This window comes from Cyclopterus lumpus, chromosome 7, assembly GCF_009769545.1.
Source record: "Cyclopterus lumpus isolate fCycLum1 chromosome 7, fCycLum1.pri, whole genome shotgun sequence".
Lineage (NCBI taxonomy): Eukaryota > Metazoa > Chordata > Actinopteri > Perciformes > Cyclopteridae > Cyclopterus > Cyclopterus lumpus.
The window spans coordinates 6,735,210-6,760,016 of NC_046972.1; the positions used below are offsets into that span (position 1 = coordinate 6,735,210).

At 46.1% G+C, this 24,807-nt stretch overlaps 1 protein-coding gene across 6 annotated transcripts; it reads right to left on the reverse strand.

The window, feature by feature from the left end:
- Positions 1 to 687: 687 nt before the first annotated feature.
- Positions 688 to 23,004, reverse strand: epha2b (eph receptor A2 b). Of its 6 annotated transcripts, none has more exons than XM_034537140.1 (18): positions 22,822 to 23,003; positions 22,029 to 22,108; positions 19,945 to 20,593; positions 9,332 to 9,487; positions 8,711 to 9,070; positions 8,326 to 8,456; positions 7,888 to 8,059; positions 7,687 to 7,786; positions 6,929 to 6,984; positions 6,707 to 6,832; positions 5,841 to 6,026; positions 5,659 to 5,720; positions 5,283 to 5,492; positions 4,989 to 5,138; positions 4,678 to 4,871; positions 3,971 to 4,099; positions 3,450 to 3,605; positions 688 to 2,037 (listed from the first exon to the last, which is right to left on the reverse strand). In XM_034537140.1, exons 1-18 carry the CDS (start codon positions 22,904 to 22,906, stop codon positions 1,929 to 1,931), a joined length of 3,111 nt encoding a protein of 1,036 aa, XP_034393031.1. In that variant the 5' UTR covers positions 22,907 to 23,003; the 3' UTR covers positions 688 to 1,928. The 6 variants fall into 6 exon arrangements, with proteins under 6 accessions (XP_034393031.1, XP_034393029.1, XP_034393028.1 ...); XM_034537138.1 differs by having other exon boundaries at positions 5,829 to 6,026; XM_034537137.1 differs by having other exon boundaries at positions 5,659 to 6,026; positions 22,822 to 23,004.
- Between the last annotated feature and the right edge of the window lie 1,803 nt (positions 23,005 to 24,807).

Below are 24,807 nucleotides of genomic sequence, written 5' to 3' on the forward strand. Positions count from 1 at the left end.
CTCTGCACCAATCATACAGCAGGCTTTGCCCATTTAAAACGTAAGACTTTATTGTGCCACAAATGCAGTGAATTTTATTTCGTTATTATTGAGAATGAGAGCACAACCTTCAATTATAAATCCCAGCTCAGTGTTTTTTCAGCATAAATAAATAAAAGTAAAAAATAAATAGGCTATTAAATACAGTATAAAACAGGCAAAAAGGAAGGAGTCTGCTTTCTGAAGAAGGAACGCTCAAAAGGTTTGGAAAGGCAGGAGTCATCACTTTGGAAAGTGATGGGATCTTAGAAAAATAATCAGTTTGGTAATATGGTAAAAAGTGAGATCATACAAAAATGTACAAAAAGTAATTGCAACCTGTAAACCAGAGTAATAACAACAAAATCCCTTTTCCAAAGATGGATCTAAAAGAGAATCAGACTCATTTGAAAATACAGTAAAAATTCAAGTAAAGGAAGGTGTACATCAGTAACACAATGATTTGCAGTCATCAATTAAGAGCACTGGGGAAACCACACACACACACACACACACACACACACACACACACACACACACACACACACACACACACACACACACACACACACACACACACACACACACACACACACACACACACACACACACACACACACACACACACACACACACACACACACACACACACACACACACACACACACACACACACACACACACACACACACACACACACACACACACACACACACACACACAGCAAATTCCCTCTAACGTTCCTCAAACGGCACTTCAAAATGTCTTTGAGCACGAGGAACGCGACCGGCCACCTAATTGTCAAAGAATATAGTGTCAACATGTCAGAAATATGAATCAATATCGCTTCTACAAAACTAAATGAGACATTGAAATTGCAAACCAAACTATTATTAAGTATGAAATCATCTCAACCACAACAAGACTCATTATCATTAAATCTTTTTTCTTTTTTTCCTTCCTTCTTTTTTAAAAATCTTTTAAACCGAGGCATTTGCATTGTTTGTCAAACTGCACCCTCTCCCCTCTTCATTACCGGCACGCTATTGCTTGCTAATTGAAACGTATTCATTTCACACAATTTCTCCATTTCATTTTGTGTGTAATCGCCTCATCCATGCAATTCTGAGACAAACCAAGACAATGAGATTCTAGATCCAAGTGCTACATTATAAATTGTCACAATGTTTTTTGGTAATCTGTACACAAAGAGTACCTGATATATATCCTCTCTTTTTTTCTTTTTCATATAACATCACTTACATGATTATAGCTTAATTTCTGCCCAGAGCAAGCAGAAGGCCAGTAACAACACCAGGTCTGTCTGTCCCTTTAACTTTGGGCCAGCTCAAGCTATCGACGCTCCATCCTCATTGGTCTGACAGGAAATGGGCCAAAGTGCTATCTAAAAAAAAAAGGGAGACGCACATCAGCGCCAACCTCCACGTAAGCCCACACTATCACACACTACCACACATACGTTTGTTTGTTTGATACTGGATGCGACAGGGTGCAATTTTGTGAAGTTGAAGACGTTTCCCAGAACTGACTTGATTGTTGATTTTCTTGAAGCAGGAATGCGAAATCAAGGAGCAAAAAAAAAGAAAAAGAAAAAAAATGCCAGAGGAATGAATTGTAACTGTACAGAAGACGAGAACAAATTGATATCTAAATACACAGAGTCTACTTGATACATCTACTGTTGTATATTTGCTCAATTCCCGTGTGGATAAGATGAAGAAATCAAAAATGTACAGCAAGTCAGTCGGATTCAGTCGGCCCCGATGGATGGCACATGTCTCTTGGTCCTGCCGATTCGAGGCCGTGCCCGTAGTTTCCCTCCAGCTCAGCTCAGAGTTCAAAGGGCCGTCTGCTTCAGTGCCCGCATTGAATTCCCTTCGTTGTCACGATCACACTGCAAAGACGCTCAGGGTGCTGGTCTGGTCCTTTAAACCCAAGATGCTGTAGGCAATCCTTTTCAAATGGCCAGGCAGCCTCACGCCGATGTTTTTAATGTCCCTGCAAAAGAAAAAGAGACGTGTCAGAATTTGAGAGGGGGCTGCATTTAAAACGTCGGGACTCGTTCAGACACTTTTCCCGCACATCCTTCCTGCCTCTCGGGCCTCGCAGTAACCGCAGAATCATCACTGAACCAGCACAGAGAGGTCGGGGGCGTGTTCCGAGTTAGCGATCTGCCGAGGTTTCAATTCATCCTCGACATTAAAAGGGTAATGACTGGGGGGCTTCGCGATTCATGAGCACATGACGCAAACCTGCAAAAGCTCCGAGACGCAGCAGCCTTAAAGTCAAAGCCTTAATTACAGCCTTAATTACTTAACGAGGATTCTCCCTGTTGACCATGAATCACTTGCGTCTGGCAAGCAGAGGGTGGGTCGTAAATAACTGCTGGTTTTCCAAGAGTGCTACCAGATGCCCCCGAGATGGAAACGTGGGGGCCATGAAATCGCACCATTCTGTATGACAAATACTTCAAAAGGGTTTGTCGTCTGCTTTGCAGTCTGCCCATCTCCCCAAATCAGGAGCAAGACCTGCTGAGATACTTACACCATGGCTGAAGCAAGGGGGTGGGGGGGGTAGGGGGGGTCATGCGGTTAGGAAAAGCTCTGGCCCTCATTATTGCTCCAAAACAACCATATATTATGTGCTTCACTAGAGGGCGAGTCTATTTCATTAAATGGCCCCCATAGCGCCCCTACACATGTGAGAAGATCCAATAGCTTTAAACTACCGTGTGATAAGTTCAGGGGGTACGTTCTGAGTGCACCTCTTCAATCTTTCTCGAAGTACAAATGTCCGGTCTACGCGGCCTTTAAATCTCATCCATCTATTTCAGTTCCTAAATCCCCTCGAGCTGCTCCTGCTCCACAGGCCACTCTCCTCTTCCTCCCCTCTTCTCCTTTAATGTTAAAGAAGCCACATAAGGCCTTTGCCCTAAACAGGCAAAACTGAGGGTATTTTTGGGCCTTGAGCAAAAGCGCTGCCCAGAGCTGCCGACAGTGAAGGGAGGGATGAGAGGGAGAGAATGGAGAGAGGAAAGAAGAATAAGGACTACGGAGACCACAAGCCACCGCCACCAGCCTACCACAAATGAGCCCACTCCTTCTCCTTCCCTCCCTTACTTTTTCCATTTGAAACATTTCTCAAGTTGTAACTGAGGTCGGAGATTATATTGTGTGCAAACTATTATGCAGGCTGTTTTCATTATTTAGAAAAACAAATACATAAACTAAAAGGCGGGAGTCCATAACAGACTTCAACGTGGGAGGAAAAAACATCTTTGAAATTTACGCCATAATTAGACAACAAAATGTTCCTCTTCTTTGCCAAAAAGACACACAGAACAAATGAAACTAAATAGATCAAAACACATTATGTGACGTTAACCAAATCTGAAATTATGTCCCACTCACTCGTTCTTCATCTGCAGGACGTGGTCCATGGTGACGACCCCAGCGCAGGTGAAGTTCTCACTGTACTGACTCATCTTGATGGACTCCAGCCACTCGGACACCGACCTGAAGGGGGAACCGTCCGAGCCGCTGGTACTGGGCAGGCGGATGGACACACTGCAAGCAACAACAAGAAAAAAGTTGATTCAAATGAGGATGAATTTCGCAACAGGCGTTTCCACAGCGAAGGCCGACGGTGGACGACTGTGCAGGAAAACCGGTTGGTGATGAAAACAAGTCGGAGCAGTCAGGGCGAGCGCCAATTAAAGTATCAGCTTTACAGCCTTTTGTTCTGTCTCACCGTCTCTGGCTCACTCACAAAAGGCACACAATCACACGCACACACAGCAAAGCTTTTGTAATTCCCTGCCAGGAGTGTACACACGTTGTTGTCATTAGCCTAACAGGAAAAGGTGTCAGTGTGTCCTTACAATGGTTGAAGTAGAACATCTTAAAGCTATTGCCTTTCTTCCCCAAACTACCTTAAATACTCGGCCCATTTTGAACTTGGAAGTAAACGGGGAGCCGCTGTTTTTAAGCAGGTCCGGGTCAAGTCACGAGACAGTCGAGAGAAGTCCAAGTCAAGTTTCAAGTCGGGAGGGAGACAAGACCTGGTTGTGAAAGAGAGGACACCATATTACCACAATGTCCCTAGTTTGGTTCCAGCCTGCATGTCGTCTCTATCGCCCTGTTTCCTGTCTTTAGCTCTACTATCAACTTTCTTCAAAAGACAACAATATTTTTCTTTATTGTCATTTTTTCTTGTCAGAGTTTGTAATAGCATTTTTACATAAACAAAAAATAAATATATATATATATATATATATATATATATATATATATATATATATATATATATATATACATACACATACACACATACACATATATACACATACACTGTCTTTTTAGGCTCATGGAGCTCTTTCTCAGGAAACCACATGACTTTGGGTGCTTATTATCATTTTTTTATCCCACATATATACCAGAACAAACCAGAAGGGAAACTGAAAAAGTTCAAAAGGAATTAACTGAAGAGAGACTAGACATTTCATTTTAAAAAGAAGCATTGAAAAACCTTTGGTTGTAAGGTGGTTTCAAAGAACTGGTTGGTTGCATGACAGTGGCAGCTACTGATGGCTGGACAAATGTGCATTTTAACACCTTAGGCTATGGAACAAAATCTTACCGTGGGTCAAAATCTGCGATGATCTTCAGGGAGTCTGGGCTCCGCAGCAGCTTGTCCAGCAGGTTGACGATGTCTCCGAAGCGCGGCCTCTTGGAGCGATCCTGAAGCCAGCATTGCAGCATCAGCTGATAAACAGTTGAGGGACAGTCCATCGGCGCCGGCAGCCTAAAGGCCTCGTTGATAGCCTTCATCACCTGCAAGAACATTTTTAAAAAATGGGATTAAATCTCCTCCTTGCGACATAAATTGTTGGCTCGAACAGCAAAACCTCAGACAAAATTGCAATCTGTGAACTTGCTGTAAACACTTACCTCATGGTTACTCATGTCCCAGTAGGGCCTCTCACCAAAGGCCATGACCTCCCACATGACGATGCCAAAACTCCACACGTCGCTGGCTGAGGTGAACTTCCTGTATGCGATCGCCTCTGGAGCCGTCCAGCGGATTGGGATCTTACCTCCCTGTTCAGGAGAGAAAAGCTTCAAGTTAGAGACAGAAGGACGTACACACAATAAACTATGTCGCGGCGCTTAGATACCATGCTGTACCTCGCAATGACATGACTGAGGTGCTTGAAGGTAACAGGAAGTTCCACGTATACTTACACTTGTGGTGTACGTGCCCTCAGGGTCGTCCTCCAGCACCCTGGATAGACCAAAGTCGGACACTTTACACTCCAGGTTGTTGTTCACGAGGATGTTTCGGGCGGCGAGGTCACGGTGGACGTAGCTCATGTCAGAGAGGTACTTCATGCCCGCAGCGATGCCGTGCATCATGCCCACCAGCTGGAAGGAGGGAAACTCGCCATCGTGGTCCTGATGGGAGAAAGGGAACACATATTAAATTAGTTTTGTGACCAGAAAACATCAAGATATTACAGTAAATAACAAAACCGATATCATAGCCAAGAAATAGATCTAGATCCACTTTTCCAGATATCAAATATTCTGTATCGTCACAAAAGTAATGTGATGGACTCACCTTGAGGTACCTGTCCAGTGCTCCGTTCTCCATGTATTCTGTCACGATCATGGCATGTTTGACTGCACACACAGACAAAAAGAACAAATCATGTCCCTGAACTGGCCCGAAAACAGGTGAACGAAAATTGTGAGAAAGATTTTTAGAAAAAAAAAAGTAACAAAACTCACAGTAATCCTTACATTTGGTGACCACCCCCTCCAAGCGAATGATGTTCTGGTGGGAGAACTGGCCCATGATGGAGGCCTCGCTCAGAAAGTCCTGCCTCTGCTTCTCCGTGTAACCCGGTTTCAGCGTCTTGATAGCCACCGCCACCTCTTTCCTCCCCGGCATCTTCAGATTACCACGGTACACTTCACCGAACTCCCCTGCAGGAAAAACACCATCAATGGGACGATTGATTTAGGGCGGCGACATCAGGCAGGCGAAGGTAACGTTTGATATGTCTCCTCAGGTTTTAAGCTGCAGGGGTTTGCTGCGCAACAGAGTGAGAATAAGGAAGTCTCTGCTGCTGTTTTGCCTGAGGCTGTGAGGTGTGTTCTGACTGGGTGTTGAGAGAGAGCCTCTGTTGTATAATTGGTGGATGTCCTGTGGTGCGGAAGCATGGGAATCAGCTGTCACATGAGGCGAAAGGGTAGGGGGGGGTGGGGGGGGATCACGGTCGTGGGAACTTGGGAGGAGGTGTATGTGGAAAAGAGACTGTTAGTTCAAAGGGTAAAGGTGGTCACACTTGAATAAACGTCTTACGAATTAAAGTTGTGGGCAGTGATATCCTTCCAAAAATACTGTCCTTGCAACATTTTTTGTGTAATTTTAAATGTCAACCAAAACACATCGATCTCACACCCAAAAGTTGCACCACAACAAAATGTCTCAACTTGTTGAGCTCAGCCAGACAGATGGTAATCTCACTAAAGTAACCTCTGTCAGTCAGCCTGCTAAACTGTGGAAAATGCACAATACAAACAGCGAATTTGGGGATTGGAGAAATCTCTCAACATCTCGGAGTTAAGCCCCGGCAGATCGTCTTAACAGGGTTGTCACTCACCAGCTCCAATGACTTTCTGTTTGGTTATGTGGCTGGGGTGGATTTCAGTGGCAAACTTCAGGACGGCTATGTTGGGGTCCTCGTATGTGTGCGGATCCACATAGGTCTTCAGAGGCTTCAATTGCTCTGAGAGAAGCAAACAAGACGTCGTTGCGTGTTAATGAATTAATCCAACACATTGAACAAGGGGGCCATAAGGAGATGAGAGACGTGTTTGTTTACCAGAGCTGGAGAAATAGGTGTCCTCTGGTCCTTGTCTGGAGTGAGAGTTTCTTTTCCTGAACAAAAAGATAAAAGCCCATCTGTAAATTAACATCCCACTTTCAAAGAACAAAAGGGACATTTGTCTTGAGATCATCTGCCTTTAATGTAATAGATTTAATACCAATCGCACATAGCAACCTTTGTAACCATTTTTTTCAAGACGTTCTAAGGCTTTCAAAAGGATCCCAACACTGGTGCAACGCGTCCATTCACACAGAGGCGGCCCTTTGATAAAGGCAGACGGCAGACTGTGTTTGCCAAGCCCATTTCAGAACTGAAAGACAGACAAGCAGGCGGGAGGGAGGTGGACAGACAGGCTCCAGTCCGCTACAGTACAGGCCCAGGTCACCTTTACAAAGTGCCTGCGGTCTGGTAAAGAAGGAACCAAGCGCCTCTTATCACCAACAATGTACCACCCCGGACAAATTTCCTTTCAAAGGCCCCCAATACTCACTGGAATATAACCATTGAGCAATGACTAAGGCACATTCAAGGCAAATTCTTCCCCAGTGAGTGGTGGGACACAGATCCAGATAAAGAGAAAAAGAAAGTTGGCTAAAGGAGGAGAGAAAGAGAGAGGTGAGGAGAGAGTGAATGCAAAGGCCACATGGAGGCCCCACAAAGGAAAGGCAGAATAATGAGAGAGGAAGCCAGTGAAGGAGGACCGATTAACAGGACAGAAAGACGAGGAGAGCAGCAGAGGGGCGGTTACTGACCGTCTGCGTAGGAACAGGACCAGGATCACTACGAACAGCATGGCCGCTCCCACGACTGCTGCGCCGAAGATGACTGCCGTGTTGTTTTGAGTGAGGCGCCCTGGAATAGGCAAATGTTTTTAAAATAGAAATTAGAGAGATTCCATTCTTGAGTGAAACCTGTGAAACTCTTTCTCCCTCTCAATCGTTTTCCTTCTGTACCTTCGGGCGACGTCTCAAATTGCTCCTCAATGCTGGACCCTCCGGGGCTGCCATCGCTCCCGAGGGCCTGCACCCTGAACAGGTAGGCCGTGCCGGGGGCCAGATCGCTGATCTGCACAACGTTCTTCTCCAGTAAGAGCACGATGTAGGTCGTCACATCCAGGTTATCATCCTGTCCAAGGGAGATCCGGGAGAAATTCAGTTTGTGTTAAAAATGGGGAACAGATTCCGTTTTAGAATTCGGACATTTAAGATGGCAAGTCCTCTACCCTGTCACATGACATTGGCGCTCGACTCGTGCCGATAATTAGATCAGGAGCTCCGGTCTTAAAACGATGCAAGTAATTTCATTTGAATATCTTAGAGGCAGCAGTGAACGTAGAATAATAGTATTAATTTAAAACACATTTCGGGAGAACAAACAAAAGAGTGAAGCACCTTCTTGCGGTAGGTAAGTTCATAGCGGATGGGCCGGGGTTGGAGCCGTATTCGGGGGGATACATCCCAGGAAAGGGACAAGCTGGTGGAGGTCCTCTCAACCAGTCGCATCGTGGTAATCCTGGGGGGTTCTGGGAACAGAGGGGAGAGAATACTTCAGAATCTTGCGGAAAAACCTCCCAAAATACGGCTGAGCTCCCTCCTGATAAGAGAGCTCAGTGATGCGAGGAAGGAGATGAACATGTGGGAGGAACTCGTCCATTGAAGACGGATTGATCTGCAGTAAAGTTCTCACTCCTGCACCAAGCTCAATCCCACCACCATCACAAGTCATTATTGTAGGGCCAATATCATCCCACCACCGCCTCTCATCAGCAGCACTCACCTGTGTAGTGCAGCGATGTCGTCAGAGCGCTGGTGGACGGCGGCCTATTCGATCGCGGCGTTGCCTGACTCGCGAACAGCGATACGCCGCTGTGTGCCTCCACGGTGAAGGTGTAGTTGAGGTGTGCATCCAACTCGCTCACCGAGACCTTGTTGTCGGTCAGGCCCGTGCTGGCCGGCTCGTAGCGGACTTTCTCTCCGCACAGCTGGCAGACGTTGCCCTCGCAGCGCTGGCATTCGACGCTGTAGGTGATGTCGGTTCGACCCCCGGTGTCCTCAGGCGGGCTCCAGGAGAGGTGGAGTTTTCCTGTGGAGAGCTGGGTGGTGGTGGCCACGAGGTCTCGTGGGGCAGAGGGCAGGCCTAGCGAACGCAGATTTGGGAAAGGATAGGTTAAGGTTTAACGGAAGCAGGGAAGAAGATGTCTTAAAATTCAGGCTTCTGATTCTTTACTCAAACCCCATAAACGTGCACGAAGAGCGTGCATTAAGAAAATAATGTTTAACCGCTGCACATTCTGTTGGGTTACAACTAAAGTCACAAGTGGAAATAACATTACTTGGAAGCTCATTGGCAGCAAATATTTCCAAAACGTTCTCATTAGGGATCAAGGGGACTCGTTACCTGAGCAGGGCCCACTGGGGGGGTCAGTCGGGGCCCGGTAAAAGCCATCCAAGCAGGGGCAAAACAAAGCCCCAGAATCCAGCCGCTGGGTGTTGGCAGGACAGAGTTCACACTTGTCACCGGATGCTGCGGCTTTGAAGAAGCCAGGCTGACATTCTGCAAACAAAAACACATTTACATGAGCAGGTGAAAGAGGACAGTGGTGACTTCAGGCAATAGCCCGCACCGCACGCCGCACAACCAGTTGGTCCAGATCGTTCGAGCCCCTTTAAGGGATCAGTAACGCTTGTGTGAACTCTTCACCTTACGAGCACTACGACAAGGTTGAGTGGACACGTTATGATGTCAAGGCTAAGAGGTTAGATTTGGACAAGTCACAGATATATGAGAGGGTAAACAGAGGCAAGGCTCTGCACTCTACTCATTAAAACACCGTCCATTCCAGCAAAGTCGCTGATCGCATGAACCAAACCCAGAAAAAGAAAAAAGAAAGACTCCCTGCCTAGTCGGCACTCCTACGCTTTACTATTTAAACCACCCCCCCTCCTCTGGTACTGCTTTCTTACCATCTCTCTCACACAACAAACACAACCAGTCATCCCACATTCCACAACAGTAAGTCAGTCTTCAATTCTGTGAAATGAAAGACAGAAAGAGAAATCAGGAAAGTTTCAAGCTTTGGAAGTGAAGTAGCCCAAAGCCGAGCATCCATTTGCACTCAACGGTCATGTCTATGTTTTTTTCTCCTTTCACAGAGACCCACATGCAGACCCACATTTGAAACGGCATCGCCTCTATTAGACGACCTCTGATTTCACACGTCCAACTCGGAATGAAGCAATCCAGGTAGAGGATCCAGCTGTGCGTAGCGGTGGTGAAATACGAACTTAATACGGTGTGAAATTTTAGAGAGAGCGCGCCATAAAGGAGAGTGAAAATGAGACGACCCCCCTTTTAACTCTGCAAGAGCATTCCACCGGCTGCCGCTCATGTCCTCGCACCATCACACATACACACATATTCATGTATGCACTGCACACATCCACCCACACCCATATGTATGCACAAAACACACATACATGTATGCAAAGCACACCCGTGGACACATGGCTAAATCTGACATCAGAAGAGGGATTATGTCCACTGCCTGTCACCTGTTCATGTCCCTCTGCACAGGCAGTTCAGCTACACACACACACACACACACACACACACTTCCTTCCTCTCTTCTCAATCTTTTGCCTGCAGTTTTTAAATAGCCCATAACAGATGTCATAAGATGTTGACAATGCAAATGAGCGCCACGGTCGAAACAGAAGGAGAAAGACCCAAAGAAAGAAAAGACAGAAATGGTTGGAAATGTGTGGCAAGATGGAGATCAGACAAGTGAGGAAGAGGTGTGAGAGATTGAAGTTCACGCCAGAGACCGTGGCAAACGCACCATTTCGATGTCAGATTCCAGCAGAGGTGAATTGAAAAGCAGAACCAGCTAGAAAGACTATCAGATTCACTCAGAGATACCGTTCTCGGTCTATGGGCGCCTTTCACCGCGGTTTTCTCGAATGACGTTCATTTGGAAGCCCCAAGTGACACACACACACACACACACACGATGGAAAGCATCCATTTCAATGATACAAAGGGGATTTCCTCGATTGACCGGGAGTTTCTCTTTGACGCCATTCAGCTTCTTCTATCTAAGAGGTTTGCATTGGCTTAAGAGACATGGCAGCAATGGCATGCTCGGCGTAGGAAGAATTTCTACGTTTGTGACTACCCTCAAGACTGCATCTCCTCCAAGTCTCGGCCAGCTGTTTCACTAAACAGCCACTGCTACTCATTAACGCAAACGATGCAGAGGTTGGGCGAGGCCGGAGAGAGGTGCTATGAAGGAACAGAAGGTTTGAGAAAAGACAGAGAGGATCACTGTATCCTGCCGAGGACTGAAGAAAAGAAAAGAGACAGGCCAGGACGAACGCTTCCATTGAGAAGGGGGAACAGCTGCTGCCTCAAACCCCGATTCATAGCCCTACCTCTCCTCCTCGTAATCCCTAAATTCCTTCCTCCCCTCCTTTCTCTCCTCCCCGTCCTCACTAAAAAGGCTCCCAGCTAACCCATTAACATTGCTATTCACCACTGACCAGCAGGCAAGGAGAATGCCATGCCATTCAAGTGCTGAAAGAAAAGAAAAAACACACACACACACACACACATTGCAGATGAGAATAGCCGAAATGCCACATGGCAACTGAATAGAGGAGGTCTAGCCTCTTTTTGGCGCTACTGCGCAGGCTGCAATGCATCGTGGTCAGGTCTGTGGAGATGATGGCCTTAAACTGTGAGCCGCCTCTATAATCAAGATGCATTCCAGTGCACACCACCCAACAGGAGGCCTGTAGCGGAGCAGCTCCACTGCAGCTCCAGTTTCCGCCCAGTGCTCTATATGAAGGTTAAATAAGTTTGTGTTCCTTCAATACAATGAGTCACAAAGACGGTAACTGGAACTAGGTGACGCTCTGCAGAGGTGTCCAGCGAGAGGATTCCTCGACAAAAGAGCAAAGTCCGGAGAGAGGAAACTTCTTGGTTCCACCAAGGAGGAAAGGCTTTGAATTGTTGCTGGACACAACAGGAAGCAGGAAGTGTGAGGCTGATGCAGCCTTCCTTCCTAAAGCAGCCAATCAAAGCATGGAAACACAGGGAAGAGGTGACCAAATGAAGACCCAGAGCGGAGACTACAAGAGTCCTGAGACAGAATAATAACCAAAAAGGAAGCTAAAATGTGTTGACCCGACATGAACGTGGGCACTAAACCAAAGGGGGGGGGGGCCTCCTGGGATGAATGCTTTCCCTATCATAAACAAAAGTCGATCAGCCTCTTCTGACTTGAAACATCTGACAAACTTAAACCGGACATTCTTTTTTTGTTCCTCCCCATTTGCTAAAGAGCAAGGAACTGTTTGTCATTCGAGAGGCCCCGTGCGCCTTGAGTGGCTCTGTGTTTGTTTATTGAGAGTGAGTGCAGGGGCCTGTTACATTCTGGGAGCCCGAGTGGCTCTGGAGTGGGAGCCCCCTAAGGGGCCCCCCTCCCGGTTTGTCGGCAGAAGTTAAGATGGATGAGATTGGTGACAGTGATGAATGCACGGTCGGAAAGATGGATGAAGGGGTAACATGGGGGCTTGACAACAGAAATGGCCCTCAGGACTGGAGTAGTAAGTGGTAGGGGGGGGCCCCACAATCGAGACCGACGCTGGGCTTTTAAAAAGGCAGAAAGGTCATGTCTGCCTCGGGGTAGTGGTGAGTTAAACTGCGCATGGCTTACAGGGAGTCAGTGGCCAAGTAAAACAAACACATGTTCACCATGAGGTGGAGGAGGAAGAGGAGGAGGAGGAAGAAAGAGCAGCAGCAGCCGGTGGCTTGCCTCATGAGGAGGGAGGTTAAATTAAAGTAGAGCCAGTGAACAAAAAAAGAAAAAAACATCATAGAAAAATAAATACATAAAAAACAAATACAATCTTTATCAGGGCGTCTGGATGTAAGGGCATCCTCGCTCTGTCTGTTCCCTCATCTAATAAACTTATCTTCCCCAACCCCCCAGTTTCGTACCCGAGTGGGTCTGACCCGTAATTGCAATATGTCATGTCATTTTGTTTGTATGCGGGGTGACAACATGTCATTAGCCTTTTGGGGGAGTCGGGCTCCGGCGGAACAATGGGGGTTTCTGATGGGGGAGGTGAACCGGTAACATGAGCCAGGGGTCACTGAGGTAGAGGAGGGGAGGGGGGAGCAGGGGGCAGTAAAGGTGTAGAAGCTGATGGAAGTGTGTGTGTGTGAGTGTGGGGGTGGGGGGTAGACATTAGTCAAAAGGATTAGCTGACCAATGGAGCAGCTGTAAGGGCATTACATCTGTTTTACAATTGCACTCAGGCTTTCATCTGGGTTGTTAACAAACACAATAAATTCCCTGATCCCCTTTCTCCTCTCACTCCCTCTGTCCACCCCGACTCGGCAACAGGAGGAGGGATTCCAGGAGTGTAAAGTGGAGTCAAGAAGGCAGAAACTTAACATGGTTTGAAATTGAGTAGACGGCTTCGACAGCACCAATCCTGGCTGACGCCAGAGTCACAGGCCGCTTCCAGAGGCCTCAGTTGGACCGCAGTCATGGTCATTTGGCCACGTTTCTCCACGTTGATGGTGAACTCCAGACAGCCAGGTGGCAAACACAACACTATTTTACTACAGCACGCAGAGCCAACAGGTCACACACTGGATGCCGACAACCGTCTGCTTCCTGATTAGGGGAAGGGGACAAAATGGGACCAAATGCACCAATAAACAGAATGACTTATCAAGCCGTACAACAAAATGGAAAGCGGCTGAGCGAGGCCGCTCAGAGCGGATCGACAATGGAAAGCCCTGAGCCAACGGGTCGGGGAGTCACCCAGGGATTAGTTGACCTCCGGTTTCCGCTGCCGGCTCGTCCTGTTAGCGGTGATGGGTGGGGCGGTAGCTGGTGGGTGGGTGGGGGGGGGGATGACTGACTGACTGACATGGGGGAAGGAAAGTGCTGACCTCACACACCAGCAGTACAATACAATGTGCTTCACATTGCTCTGGAGAACCCAATCACAACACACACATACATATATATACACACACACACACACACACACACACACACACACACACACACACACACACCAACAGCCCCCAGGCTCAGGAATGTCACCAGGAGGAAATATGTCCCAACTTCCCCGGCGCAACTAACACACACAAAAGCAACAATCTTCGAGTTTCAGTTATTTCACTAATGACAGACATTCATAAACTAAATAAGGAAATTTAATTTAAACACGTTTAATTGGTTGGTATTAGATTGAATAAAATCAACACTAAGTTAAAGTTGCACCAATCAATATGTATTTGTTTATTTGCAAAAGATCAAATAACTGTGAAATGCAAGATATTGTGAAAGATATTAGTGGTTCAGAACATGTTCAGCCTCCCTTCATGCACCGTTTTGGTCTTCCAGTGCGCACATTCAACACTGTTAGTGGCTAGCCGAACAAATGTGAACATATAGCAAGCTGGAGACCTAGATTGTTTTTGGTAGAAGCCAAACCAAAGCTGAAAGAAAAGAGAATATTGGACTTGTGTTCATCCAGTGACCAGAAACCAAACTCCAAAATGAATGCATACGCTGCCAAGCATCTGCTATGTGTGTAAATAAGCTAACATTACTGTTCGCTGACGGGTTTGCCATGTCCACTTTTTAAGGTGGTAATATCTGAGATGTTGTGTAGCCAAAATTAGATAATTATGTAATGCAGCTTTGAGCTACTTTAATCTCGAGACCAAAAACGGCTGGTATTTTTATCCGCTAGTCTTGACCTATGCTAGCTAAGAAAACCATCCGTTTTCCACACTAAACGATGCAGTCAGTGGGTAGGCCAGTAGTGAAAAAGTAACATATCTGATCAAAGAGGTGCTATTGAGTGTGTTCTCCGCAGTCGGACACCTCAAAGGCTCAACCAACAGACGACTCCCACTTAAACCACAACAGCGCTATTAGCTTTAATCCACATTAAAGAACCATAGGTGCCTACATTTCCTGTCATCTCCTTCACAGTAATTGCCCGTATTCTGTTCACTCCAAACGTGGACCAACAAGACGGTGCATGACACCACTTGAAAGTGCCTTCAGAGTGCCCCCCCCATTATCTAGCCAACTCCCTCAAGTTCAGCCCGCCAGGCAGACGTTACCTTGGCACGAGATCTGAGGAATCCGTTAATTCAAAGTAATCACGGCTGCTTTCGAGAGCGGAGGAGGAAAAAGAGAGGTTATACCCATTCCGTGCATCTAAAAGGAGCAGTCCGATAAGTCGATGACTTACGACGTTAAAAAAGAAAATGTCAGCCTTGCTACAGGGGTAAACAGACGGGGGAATTCAGTAGATCTGAATATTTCAATGTAGACTTAATTCTGCAGCATGAGATGATTGATGTGAAATCCATCGTAAGCCAGCAAAATCAGATCCTGAGGTGTGGTACTGCCTTCCCATGTCTTTGCACTCTCTCCATCAGATAAGCTGAAATTGCATAAGACATTTTGGTCTTAAAAGGTTTGGGGTGGTTACGCCGAACCGGTTGGCTCCAGGTACGAGCAGATTTAGAGACTATTGGCAGTGAAACACTTGATCTCTGTCCTGTATTTCCAATGGAGCAATCAGCGCTCCAAATATCAAAGGCCATCATGAAGTTCACCAACAAAAAAACAGAAGCTGAAGTTTACATTTCACCTTCACTAAATGTTTATGCCCCAACCACCATGAGAACAGGGCCAGTTGTTGTTTTCTCTGTCTCCACAACAACAAAAAAATATGCTCCGATTGGCAGCATTGTTCAAATTTAGCCTCTATTTATCTTTACGAGTCAGTCGCGGAGAAATGTATTTACCAGTGAGAAAGACGAGAACTGTACACAGTCTAAATAGTCCCATCAGGGCCGTGTGAAACGGGATGTTTAAACTCTACTGGTGTCATATTCATGACCTGCACGCCAGCCAAAAGCAACAGTGGCTCTGTGATTTCATGGACAACAAGAACACTACACACAAAAGGATCAACTTTTCTTCTTTTTTTTGTTTGTTGTACTTGGGACAGCTTGTGCAGCAGTGTACGTCGGAGCAGTGTGCATTAAGAACTGTAAAATTGTGACGGGGATCGAGTGTTGAGATAAGACACTATCAAATAAATTCAAGACGAGAGGCGGAAAATTGATGCAAAAATAGAAAGGCTCTCCGGGGACTGCCAGGATGTGGGGAGAGAGGGAGAGAGGTATAGAGGACGGCAAAAATGGATTGCACAAAGGCAAAAAAGCATGCAGAACCTGTAGTTACTTCACTTAGAAAGCACAAACACACCCAAGTCAATTACTACCCATGCCAATCAATCACCACAGCGCGCAGTCACAAAACTACAACTTGGTCACCAACTGTTTGTTACATCAGATGGGGATGAGTTTGGAGACACGGGCCGAGGGGAAAGGAGGGGGGAGCGAGAAAGTGGTTTACTGGAACCTCTTTGGCGAGAGGAGTAATAACTTTACGGGAACTCAATGGACAGTTGTTCCACCGAGACGCCATTTTTCACCAAGACACTAAAAGGGCCTTCGGCAGTCCAAATATATCACATTGTGTCTCCCGGCCTTATGGAAAGCATGACGTGGGATTAAGCCCTATTTGTTGAGGCTTTAGAGGAGCTGATGAGGTGTGGACCTGAGCGGTTAAACACAGTCCTGAGGACCAGCCAAGGCAGCCCGTGGGCCTTTGTGGGCTGACACACAGTATGCGGCTCTATTGTGCCAGGGGGGATTATGGGTAAGGAAGGGGGTGATAGGCAACAGTTAGTCACAGCGCTGCTGTCGATTTAAAAAGCCAAACGCTTAATTGCTAAATAATCTACTATTTTCTTTCCAGATTGAAAAAAAAGAATGTTTATTTTCTCACTAAGAAGATTGACTGCACGTCATCCTGGTGTGGAGCAGGTGTCAAATGAAATATATTACACCACTTAAAAAGCCATTTCCACCATGCTATGTTTTATTGTTATTAACTGAATTTATTTGAAAATTAATTTCAGTCATACGAAACTTGACTGATTACATTTACTAAAGTTCTGTGCTTGGGTATAGTTTTGAGGTACTTGTACTTCTATTTTATGATGTTTGTGCTCCAACTGTATTAGATTTTTGTAAATATTGTACTAATAGTTTATACATTTGTCATTCAAAATACATACATTTAGAAATACTATTAGTTTAGTTTAGATTAATATATATACACACACACACACACACACACACACACACACACACATTTTATTAGTTATTGCTAATAATTCTGCACTTAGCTATTCACTTTGTACATTTTGAATGTGAAATAAATTAGTATTTGTAAATGTTACTTAAGTAAACGATTTTAATACTTGTTTCACTATTGTTGCATTTCTTTTATTTTTATTATTATTTTTTAAGGATGATGTTTCAGTGCTGCTGCAGCAGGTTGGGAAAAAGAATAACAACAACAAACAGAGTCCTGTGTTGTTGTTGGCAATCACATAAATCTTGAGAGCAGATTTCACTGGGCGAACTCTATTTCTGATTAATTTCATAATTGACGTTCAAGTATTTTGAGAGCCCAAATAATTGTGTTTTTTTCATAGAACTGGAAAATGCCTCTCTACTGTTGACGGATATGATTAACAACCAATTCATAAGAGCTTTCACAACTGCTGCTCTAAACACAGAGGCAGGTTTCTGCAGCGCCGGAAGTGATGTGTTTTTATCTTTACAGTTTGTTCACGTGAGCAATGAGGGCCACCGAGACGAGAGAAGAGCGCCAACCCACCACCTGCAGAAACCTCAACTGGAGTTTAAGAAGGGGGGGGGGGCTCTCCTCGAAACACAGTCGGACGGACGAGTGATCTCGAAGCCAAAAACACCACCGCGGTAAGCGCCGATGAGGAGACGCGGACGAAAACCAGATAGAGCCACAGATTGCTACTTTAACAGATCCCATGGGGCCAAGGAGTCATAAAATGGAGTGAACACATCACTGAACATGGAAACGTTCAACCCAAGTAAGAAGGACAAAATAAAAATAACACCACAATTGAAGTTTTGCGGTTTCTCCCCTCGAACAGCACACAGCGCAGGAAAGAAGTTGGGAGAATGATTAACTGTGTGTCTGTAGGAGAGTCCACTTAAAGCCCCACGAACCATTCATCTAGAACCCCGCTCTGAAACACTGTGATTCATTTCCAACATCATGTACAAATGCCCCTCCCGTGTCTCCAGCTTCTCATTTGACTTCATCTTGGTAGATGTGTGTGTGTGTGTGGAGGGGGGGGGGGGGGTTCTTTGTTTAGTCATTTTTATGTGAGGGCTTGACCCGGAGCTGCTCTTCCCCCCCCCCCCCTGGGAATTCCACAGGTCTGGAGTAATGTTGGGAGCCTCCTCCTCGGCAAACTGATCAGGAATGTACCAACCAAGGGGGAGAGGAGGTGGAGGTGGAGGTGGGCTCCTCCGGCTTCACGGGGGAAAACACAGCTCCTCATTGTTCCCCTACCTTTGCATTCCAATCCTCACCTCTCTGCGTTTTAGAAATCACACCCCTCCGCTAAAGCAAATCCTCTGTCGCTTTTGTATGACTTTTCTTTCACTCACTCCTTCCTTCCTGCCTGCCTCTCCTCCTCCTCCTCCTCCTCCATCATCTTACCTGGCATTTTCCCGCAGCTAAAAATGATGTACTGACATAAAACTTCATCACTTTGATCGCTCTGTAAGCCAATGGGAGGGAATCTATAATAAACAGGCTGTGTGTGGATTTACAACTGCAGTCCAAAGTGTGCGTTCCAGAGTGTGATTAAGGATATGTTACCTGTGTGTGTGTGTGTGTGTATAAAAGATATTTCCAGAAAGAAAAGAAAAAAAGAGGAGGAGGAGAAGTAGTACTTGGGGCTGATGGGAGTCTTTAGGTGTTCTGTCATGGAACAAATTCCAACATGCCCCTGCATGCCAGCCTGTGTTGTATGTTGACATACACCGCTGGAGTCACACAATACCCCCCAAAGCTGGGGACTCAGTAGATTCCCAAAAACAGGAGGGGAGACGGATGCAGCCCTGTTTTCTGTGATGCTTGAGATGAACAAAGTCAGTGAGGCTCAGAAGCTGCTTCCTCCTCCCATAGCCCCCCCCCCCCCCCCGCCAGCCTTGAAGATGCTAATCCATCACAGTACTGTAGCCTTCCGGCTTCTTTGATCACTTTCTGTCACTCTGACAGCCCTTCCCACAACAATAAAAGCCGGACTTAAAACACAGGGACGCCATGGCAACGAAGTCCAGGGACGGCATTATGGCTGGACGGAGCCGCACACCCACATCGAGATAAGAGAAACGATGATAATGAGGGAGCAGGAAACCACCTGATGCAACAGGCTGTAAGTTATGACCTAAGTGAGGAGTTGCGAAAGGTGAAGTGTTTGAGCACGACTTGAACATTCATTTAACAACTTGTGTGGTTGCAAAAGACGAAGAGAAGATTTGTGCACAACGTCTTCAGAGTTTATGAGAATCTTCTTTCAGAACTAGATGGCAAAGAGCTAATTGAGGTTTTGAAAACCTGTAGGTGTAACCTGAATGGGAGCTGCCTCGGGTTGAAAGCTTTTCTCACAGCCCAATTTGAATCTTGATGACACAAGGGGCGTATCACTTTACGGCACAAGCAAGTGATTGGGGCTTGTGCAAACATTCCCTCGGGAGCTTCGAATCATAGCTGAAACTCGAAAGCACATATTCGCTAATTTCATAGGTACCGGCTCAAGGTCAGGGATGATGCTGGGACATGCACAAGTATCTCGACGCATTCCTTCCATTGCAGAGGAGCCTCGTTAGCCAAGGGGAGAATTCCACTGAACAATGGTAATAACACGTATGATAAATATCTGCAGCATACCATACAGGCTCGTTTTACAACCCATGGCAATTATAATAAAATGACGATTGCCAACATGCCCGTTTTAAAAACCCACTCTCATGGCAGCTGCGGCCCTCCTTACCTTGACACGCATCTTTGACTTCTTCGTACCCCAGGTTGCACTGGCACTGTCCGACTGGTACCACCCACTCCCCATCCACAGTGCAGTAGATGCGAGGCAACTCCTCGCTGACGGCGTTTACCACGCACGCCCCGCTCACCTCCCTCAGCGCCTGGTTTTCACCTCCGGCCACGGTCTCTGGGAACGACGCAAGGCTCTTCACCGTGGCCAGGCACGTCTTGTAGTAGACCCTGGTGGAGAGAAGAGCGACGCAGGCCCCGATGTCCTGGAAAGCCAAGTAGAAGCCTTTGCGCGACAGGTTCTCCACCACTCGCGTCTCAGTGTTGATGCGCAGTTCATTTTTGCTGGTGATCTCGTCGGGCGCTATGGTGGCCACCTTCTTAAACTGGCCCTTGCGGAAGGTGGTGCCCACGTCGGCGTCGGACTCGGACGTGAAAAGGTTGAAGGTTTCCTTGCAGGTCAGCGAGGTGCCGTCGAAGGAGTTGCAGTCGCGTACGATGAACTGGAGCTCGACGAAAACCCGCGAAGCCGATGGACGCCGCTGGATGAAGGTGGTGCGCAGCCAGTTGTCCTGCTCACGTTCCCCGACATTGCAGACAGAGTAGGTATAGAACTGAGAGCCGTTCAGGGTCCTCTGGGTGACCTCCCACTGAAACAAAACCACACAAACCAACAAGGTTAGGAGGTACGCGCACTGACCCCTGGGAGCCCCTAAGGAAGCGTGGGGGAACCATAGCATTTCACATTCAGCCGCAGTAATCTGAACCTGGGTACCCGGCTCTACATGTTGCTAATTGCTCCCCCTGAATATTTTTAAACTATCCTTCACGGCCAAAATATATTCCTGCAACATGGAAAACTCCACTAAATGAGCCTTTATGAAAGCCTCAAGGACTGTGTGTGAGAAAGCATTTCTGGTATTGCAAAGATGCCAAATTATTTCCAGTGTGGCCTTTTTACATGCCGTCGCTACAGTTGGCAGAGCAAATACTAACTGGTGCCGCAAATATAAATAAAAAAATGATTAAAGAAGTGCCAACATTTTTTTAACGTAACCTCGGCTCCTGAGGAACAAACTGGCCCTCACGGGTGCAGAGCCTGTGGTTTGCTCTCTGCATGTAGCCACCGTGCTATTAATTAAAGGAATGTGCTTTGTTAGCGGAGTGTGTGGTTCCTGCGTATAAACCAGCTCCTCTATTAAACAGCTGGCGAACATTATTTTAGTAGGGGCCTTTAAAACTTGACATAACAATGGTCTTAAGGGAATGCAGTTACATGAGAAAACTATGCACAATACAACAACAAAAAAACTCAAGCAAAATACAACATCTCATTATTGCAAAAAGTGAGACATAAATGTCAAAGTGATTATTGGAGCAGTCAAACCCTTTAGTCGGTTGAGCCACCGGGAACAGCACGTCTGCACATGCCTTTGAGTCATCAGCACATGAAATGAGGCTATTTACAGGGAATTTGCATGAGCTTGACTAGTCAATTACTTTGAAACCACACTATGGAAGAAGGCACACATTCCTCCTGTCTTCTGCCAAGGAGACAACCACAGCATTTGGGTGTAATAATATAGCCATTATCGAGACGCATCTCGGAGGAAAAAGGTAGCTCTGACTGATTGGGGCCCCCGTCTAAAACCCCTCCCCCCTAAGAAGAGGTACCACATGCTGCACATTTTAAAGTTAATTGCCCTCTAACATACAATTCTGGAGCTGAAGCCCTGAAACCACAAGTATTCCCAGTTCAGAGCTACCAGCTATTCTGTCTCCCTAAGCTTTGGTGGAGCCCAGACATGATGTGCAGGCAGCGCCTGATCGGATCCTACAACTCCAATATCCATACTCAGGCAACCATGAGGCTTTTACTGACAGATTTTATAGCAACCTGCCATGTACACACACACACAAGGCCAACCGTATGGCTAACCACACACGTCAAATAGTCAAATGTCTTTGCTCTGGAGGCTCTGGGCCGGGCCCTTCCTGTGCCTTTTCCCCATGCAGTTTTTAGTCCTAAGGCAAATTACAAGTGTAAACGTGGGAGCTTCAGGAGAAGTCAAGGCGTTTACTCACCCCGGACTTGTCTCCCTGATCTAAAGGCCATGTCAACCAGCCCAGTTCACCTCCCGTTGCCTTCATATCCAATAGCACCTCTGTGGAGACATGAGGACACAGTCAGTACATGGAAATAAACCGTTGAACTAAATCAGCAAAGAAGCATTTGGACTTATTATAATTATAGTTCTTTAAAAAAAAATAAAAATAAAAAACACAGATTAGAAATGAAAAATGTACAAATTACAGTTATTTTAAATTACCTGCATAATAACCCAAAAGCTGACCAGATGTCATTTAAAAAAGTAATTTCACAAAACCAACACCTTTTCAAAATAAAGGTTATTCTGGTTTTTCACTCGGCAGTAACGGTCATACACTTTGAGAGTTTCTGAATGGCAATCTAATGCATGTCAAAATAAAAGTGCACACACTACCTAAAAAGGCAGATTAAAAAAAAGGAACAACAATCATTACAAGGTGACCCAACATTTTCAGAACCTAAAAATTGCCAGAATTCACCTGCCGACAAAGTTTAGAGCAGCGCGCACGCAGGCGTACACACTTGCAACTTAGCGATTAAATATGAAACTTCAACGAAATACATTTTAATGAACTTAAAAGGCTTTCTTTGAATACGACTTTGAGACACTAGAAGACTGTCACAGGATTAAAAGAGTGCGTTTCCTGGTTTTAAAGTTCCTTGAAGGAGGTTCCCCGCATGGAACACGCGCTGCACTTCAATACACTTTTTAAAAGATTTGGCCTCATACATTTTGTGGGGGACATTATAGTTTCAAAAGACACTCACCTTCTTTAGTCTGTAAAGTTATTAGTATGCCGTTAATGAGTACATATGAAAATAATAAAGGTCTGACTCCAGTAAAGAAATCCATTTGTCAAACTTTTCCTTCCCCCTCTCTCTCTCTCTCTCACTCTCTCTCTCCGCTCCTGTGCTCGGCTGGGACTCTGAGAGATGAGCGCTACGCTGTGCAGCTCATTCACAAACGGGGCAAGGACGTCACAGACTCCGCCCTGCTGGAATGTGCGTGTGTGCGCGTTCGCGTGTGTTTGTGTGTGCACGTGAGTGCGCGCGTGGGTGTGTGGGCGTGTACAGGGGCGGGGTGGAGGTGGTGGAGGTGGAGGAGCTGGAGACCGCAGAGTGGCGCATGAGAAAGTTTTGCAGCTTTCAAGGAATGTCGGAGTTTTGGCAATTTCGCACATGTACTCACGTGTAAGCTACAAGCTGTGACAGTTTGAAACTCGAGTTAAAGCCCGATGTATGTCTAATAAGAGAACAAAAAGAAGTTAGTTGGGTAGTTTGTTTCTTATTGTAATGATGGAAACAAACAATTGTGCATATTCACACAATATACAATGTGCTTACCTCGCTTATAGAGCCATGCAGACCTGATGCAGCATTATGATAATATATAGATTAACTTAATAGATTAATAATTATGTGAATATCTCGTGACATCTGATGTAATTACCTATTGTTTGAACGCAAACATATTTGAATGACTAATTGATCATCAAAAATAATCATTAAATGCAGACCTAATCTGCACTATATTGTCTTCATTTAACTTAAATGCAACCCCTCGTGCACTCTCCTTAAATCGGAGAAAGTAGAGTCTTACTTTTAGGCACTTGAAGGCACCACAGCCTTGGTTACAGTCTTGCCTACCTGGCTGTAAAGCAGCCTGCAGGGCCACATGATAATTTGCATGAAGATATTGATTCAGAATAATTTGCCCCATTGAATAGGAAGGAAAAGGAGCAGGGAGCTGCTTTATTTGACGCCCCTTTGTTCTGAGCATCCCCATATACAGAGGTAGAATCGTTGTGACAAGCGGAGAGAGATGTATTCATATAAGCATAATAGCAACCATGAATGCAGAATTCAAGAGTACAGCTGGCCTACTGATAGCCCGTCATAATTTATGGGAAATATTCCAAAAATGTTGCACCCCGCCAATCCTGTAGATAGACAGTGGTTAAAGTTATGAACAAAACAAAGTTTAATCTGCCTTTTCAGTCCCAGGAGGGCATGTGGGAGTGGGAGTGTGGGAGCCTAGTATGAATATGGGGGAATTAAGAAAAGTCCTTTACCTAGCAACGGGTGCACAGTGGAATTCACTGTCAAGCTTTATCTGACTTACTTTCAGTGTTTGTTGCCCAGTTACTATGGCATAGTGTTGCACAACGGCGATGGAGACGATAAGGAGATGCTGTGCTTTACATCTGGCTTTTCCTCCCTTGCATCCCATCCTGTATGTATCACTGAACGCAGGGCTCTAGCCAGAGGGCTGTACCTGGTTCCTCAGAGTTTATTCTCAATGGTGTTTACCTTTGAGCGCCAGCCTTGTCCCCACAATAGATGATTACAATACAGTGTGTCATTGATTGGACATGGGTCCCCCTCTCAAACACACACACATGCTTTGTCGTTCGCACACCTGTGACGCTGACACTGCGGGAAAAGAGGCATGTGCTTCTGCTGTGTCCCAGACCCCTGCATCCTCCTTCCCTTCACCTCCCACCCCCGTGCCTTCTGGGGACTCCGGTTTCACAAAGGCCCCCTCCGACCGCAGATGAACGCCGAGGCTCTCTGTGAGCTTTTGAGTCCCTAAAATCCAACCACTCAGCCGCCCACTCTCGCCTCCACAGCCGTCCTCACATTCCCTTCTACCTCTCACTTCTCACACCTCGTCCTCGTGAGCAGGAGTGTAAGGGCAGGTCTGCTTCTCAGTTAAGGGTTGAGGTTGTGTTCAGCAGGGGAATAAAAAAAACC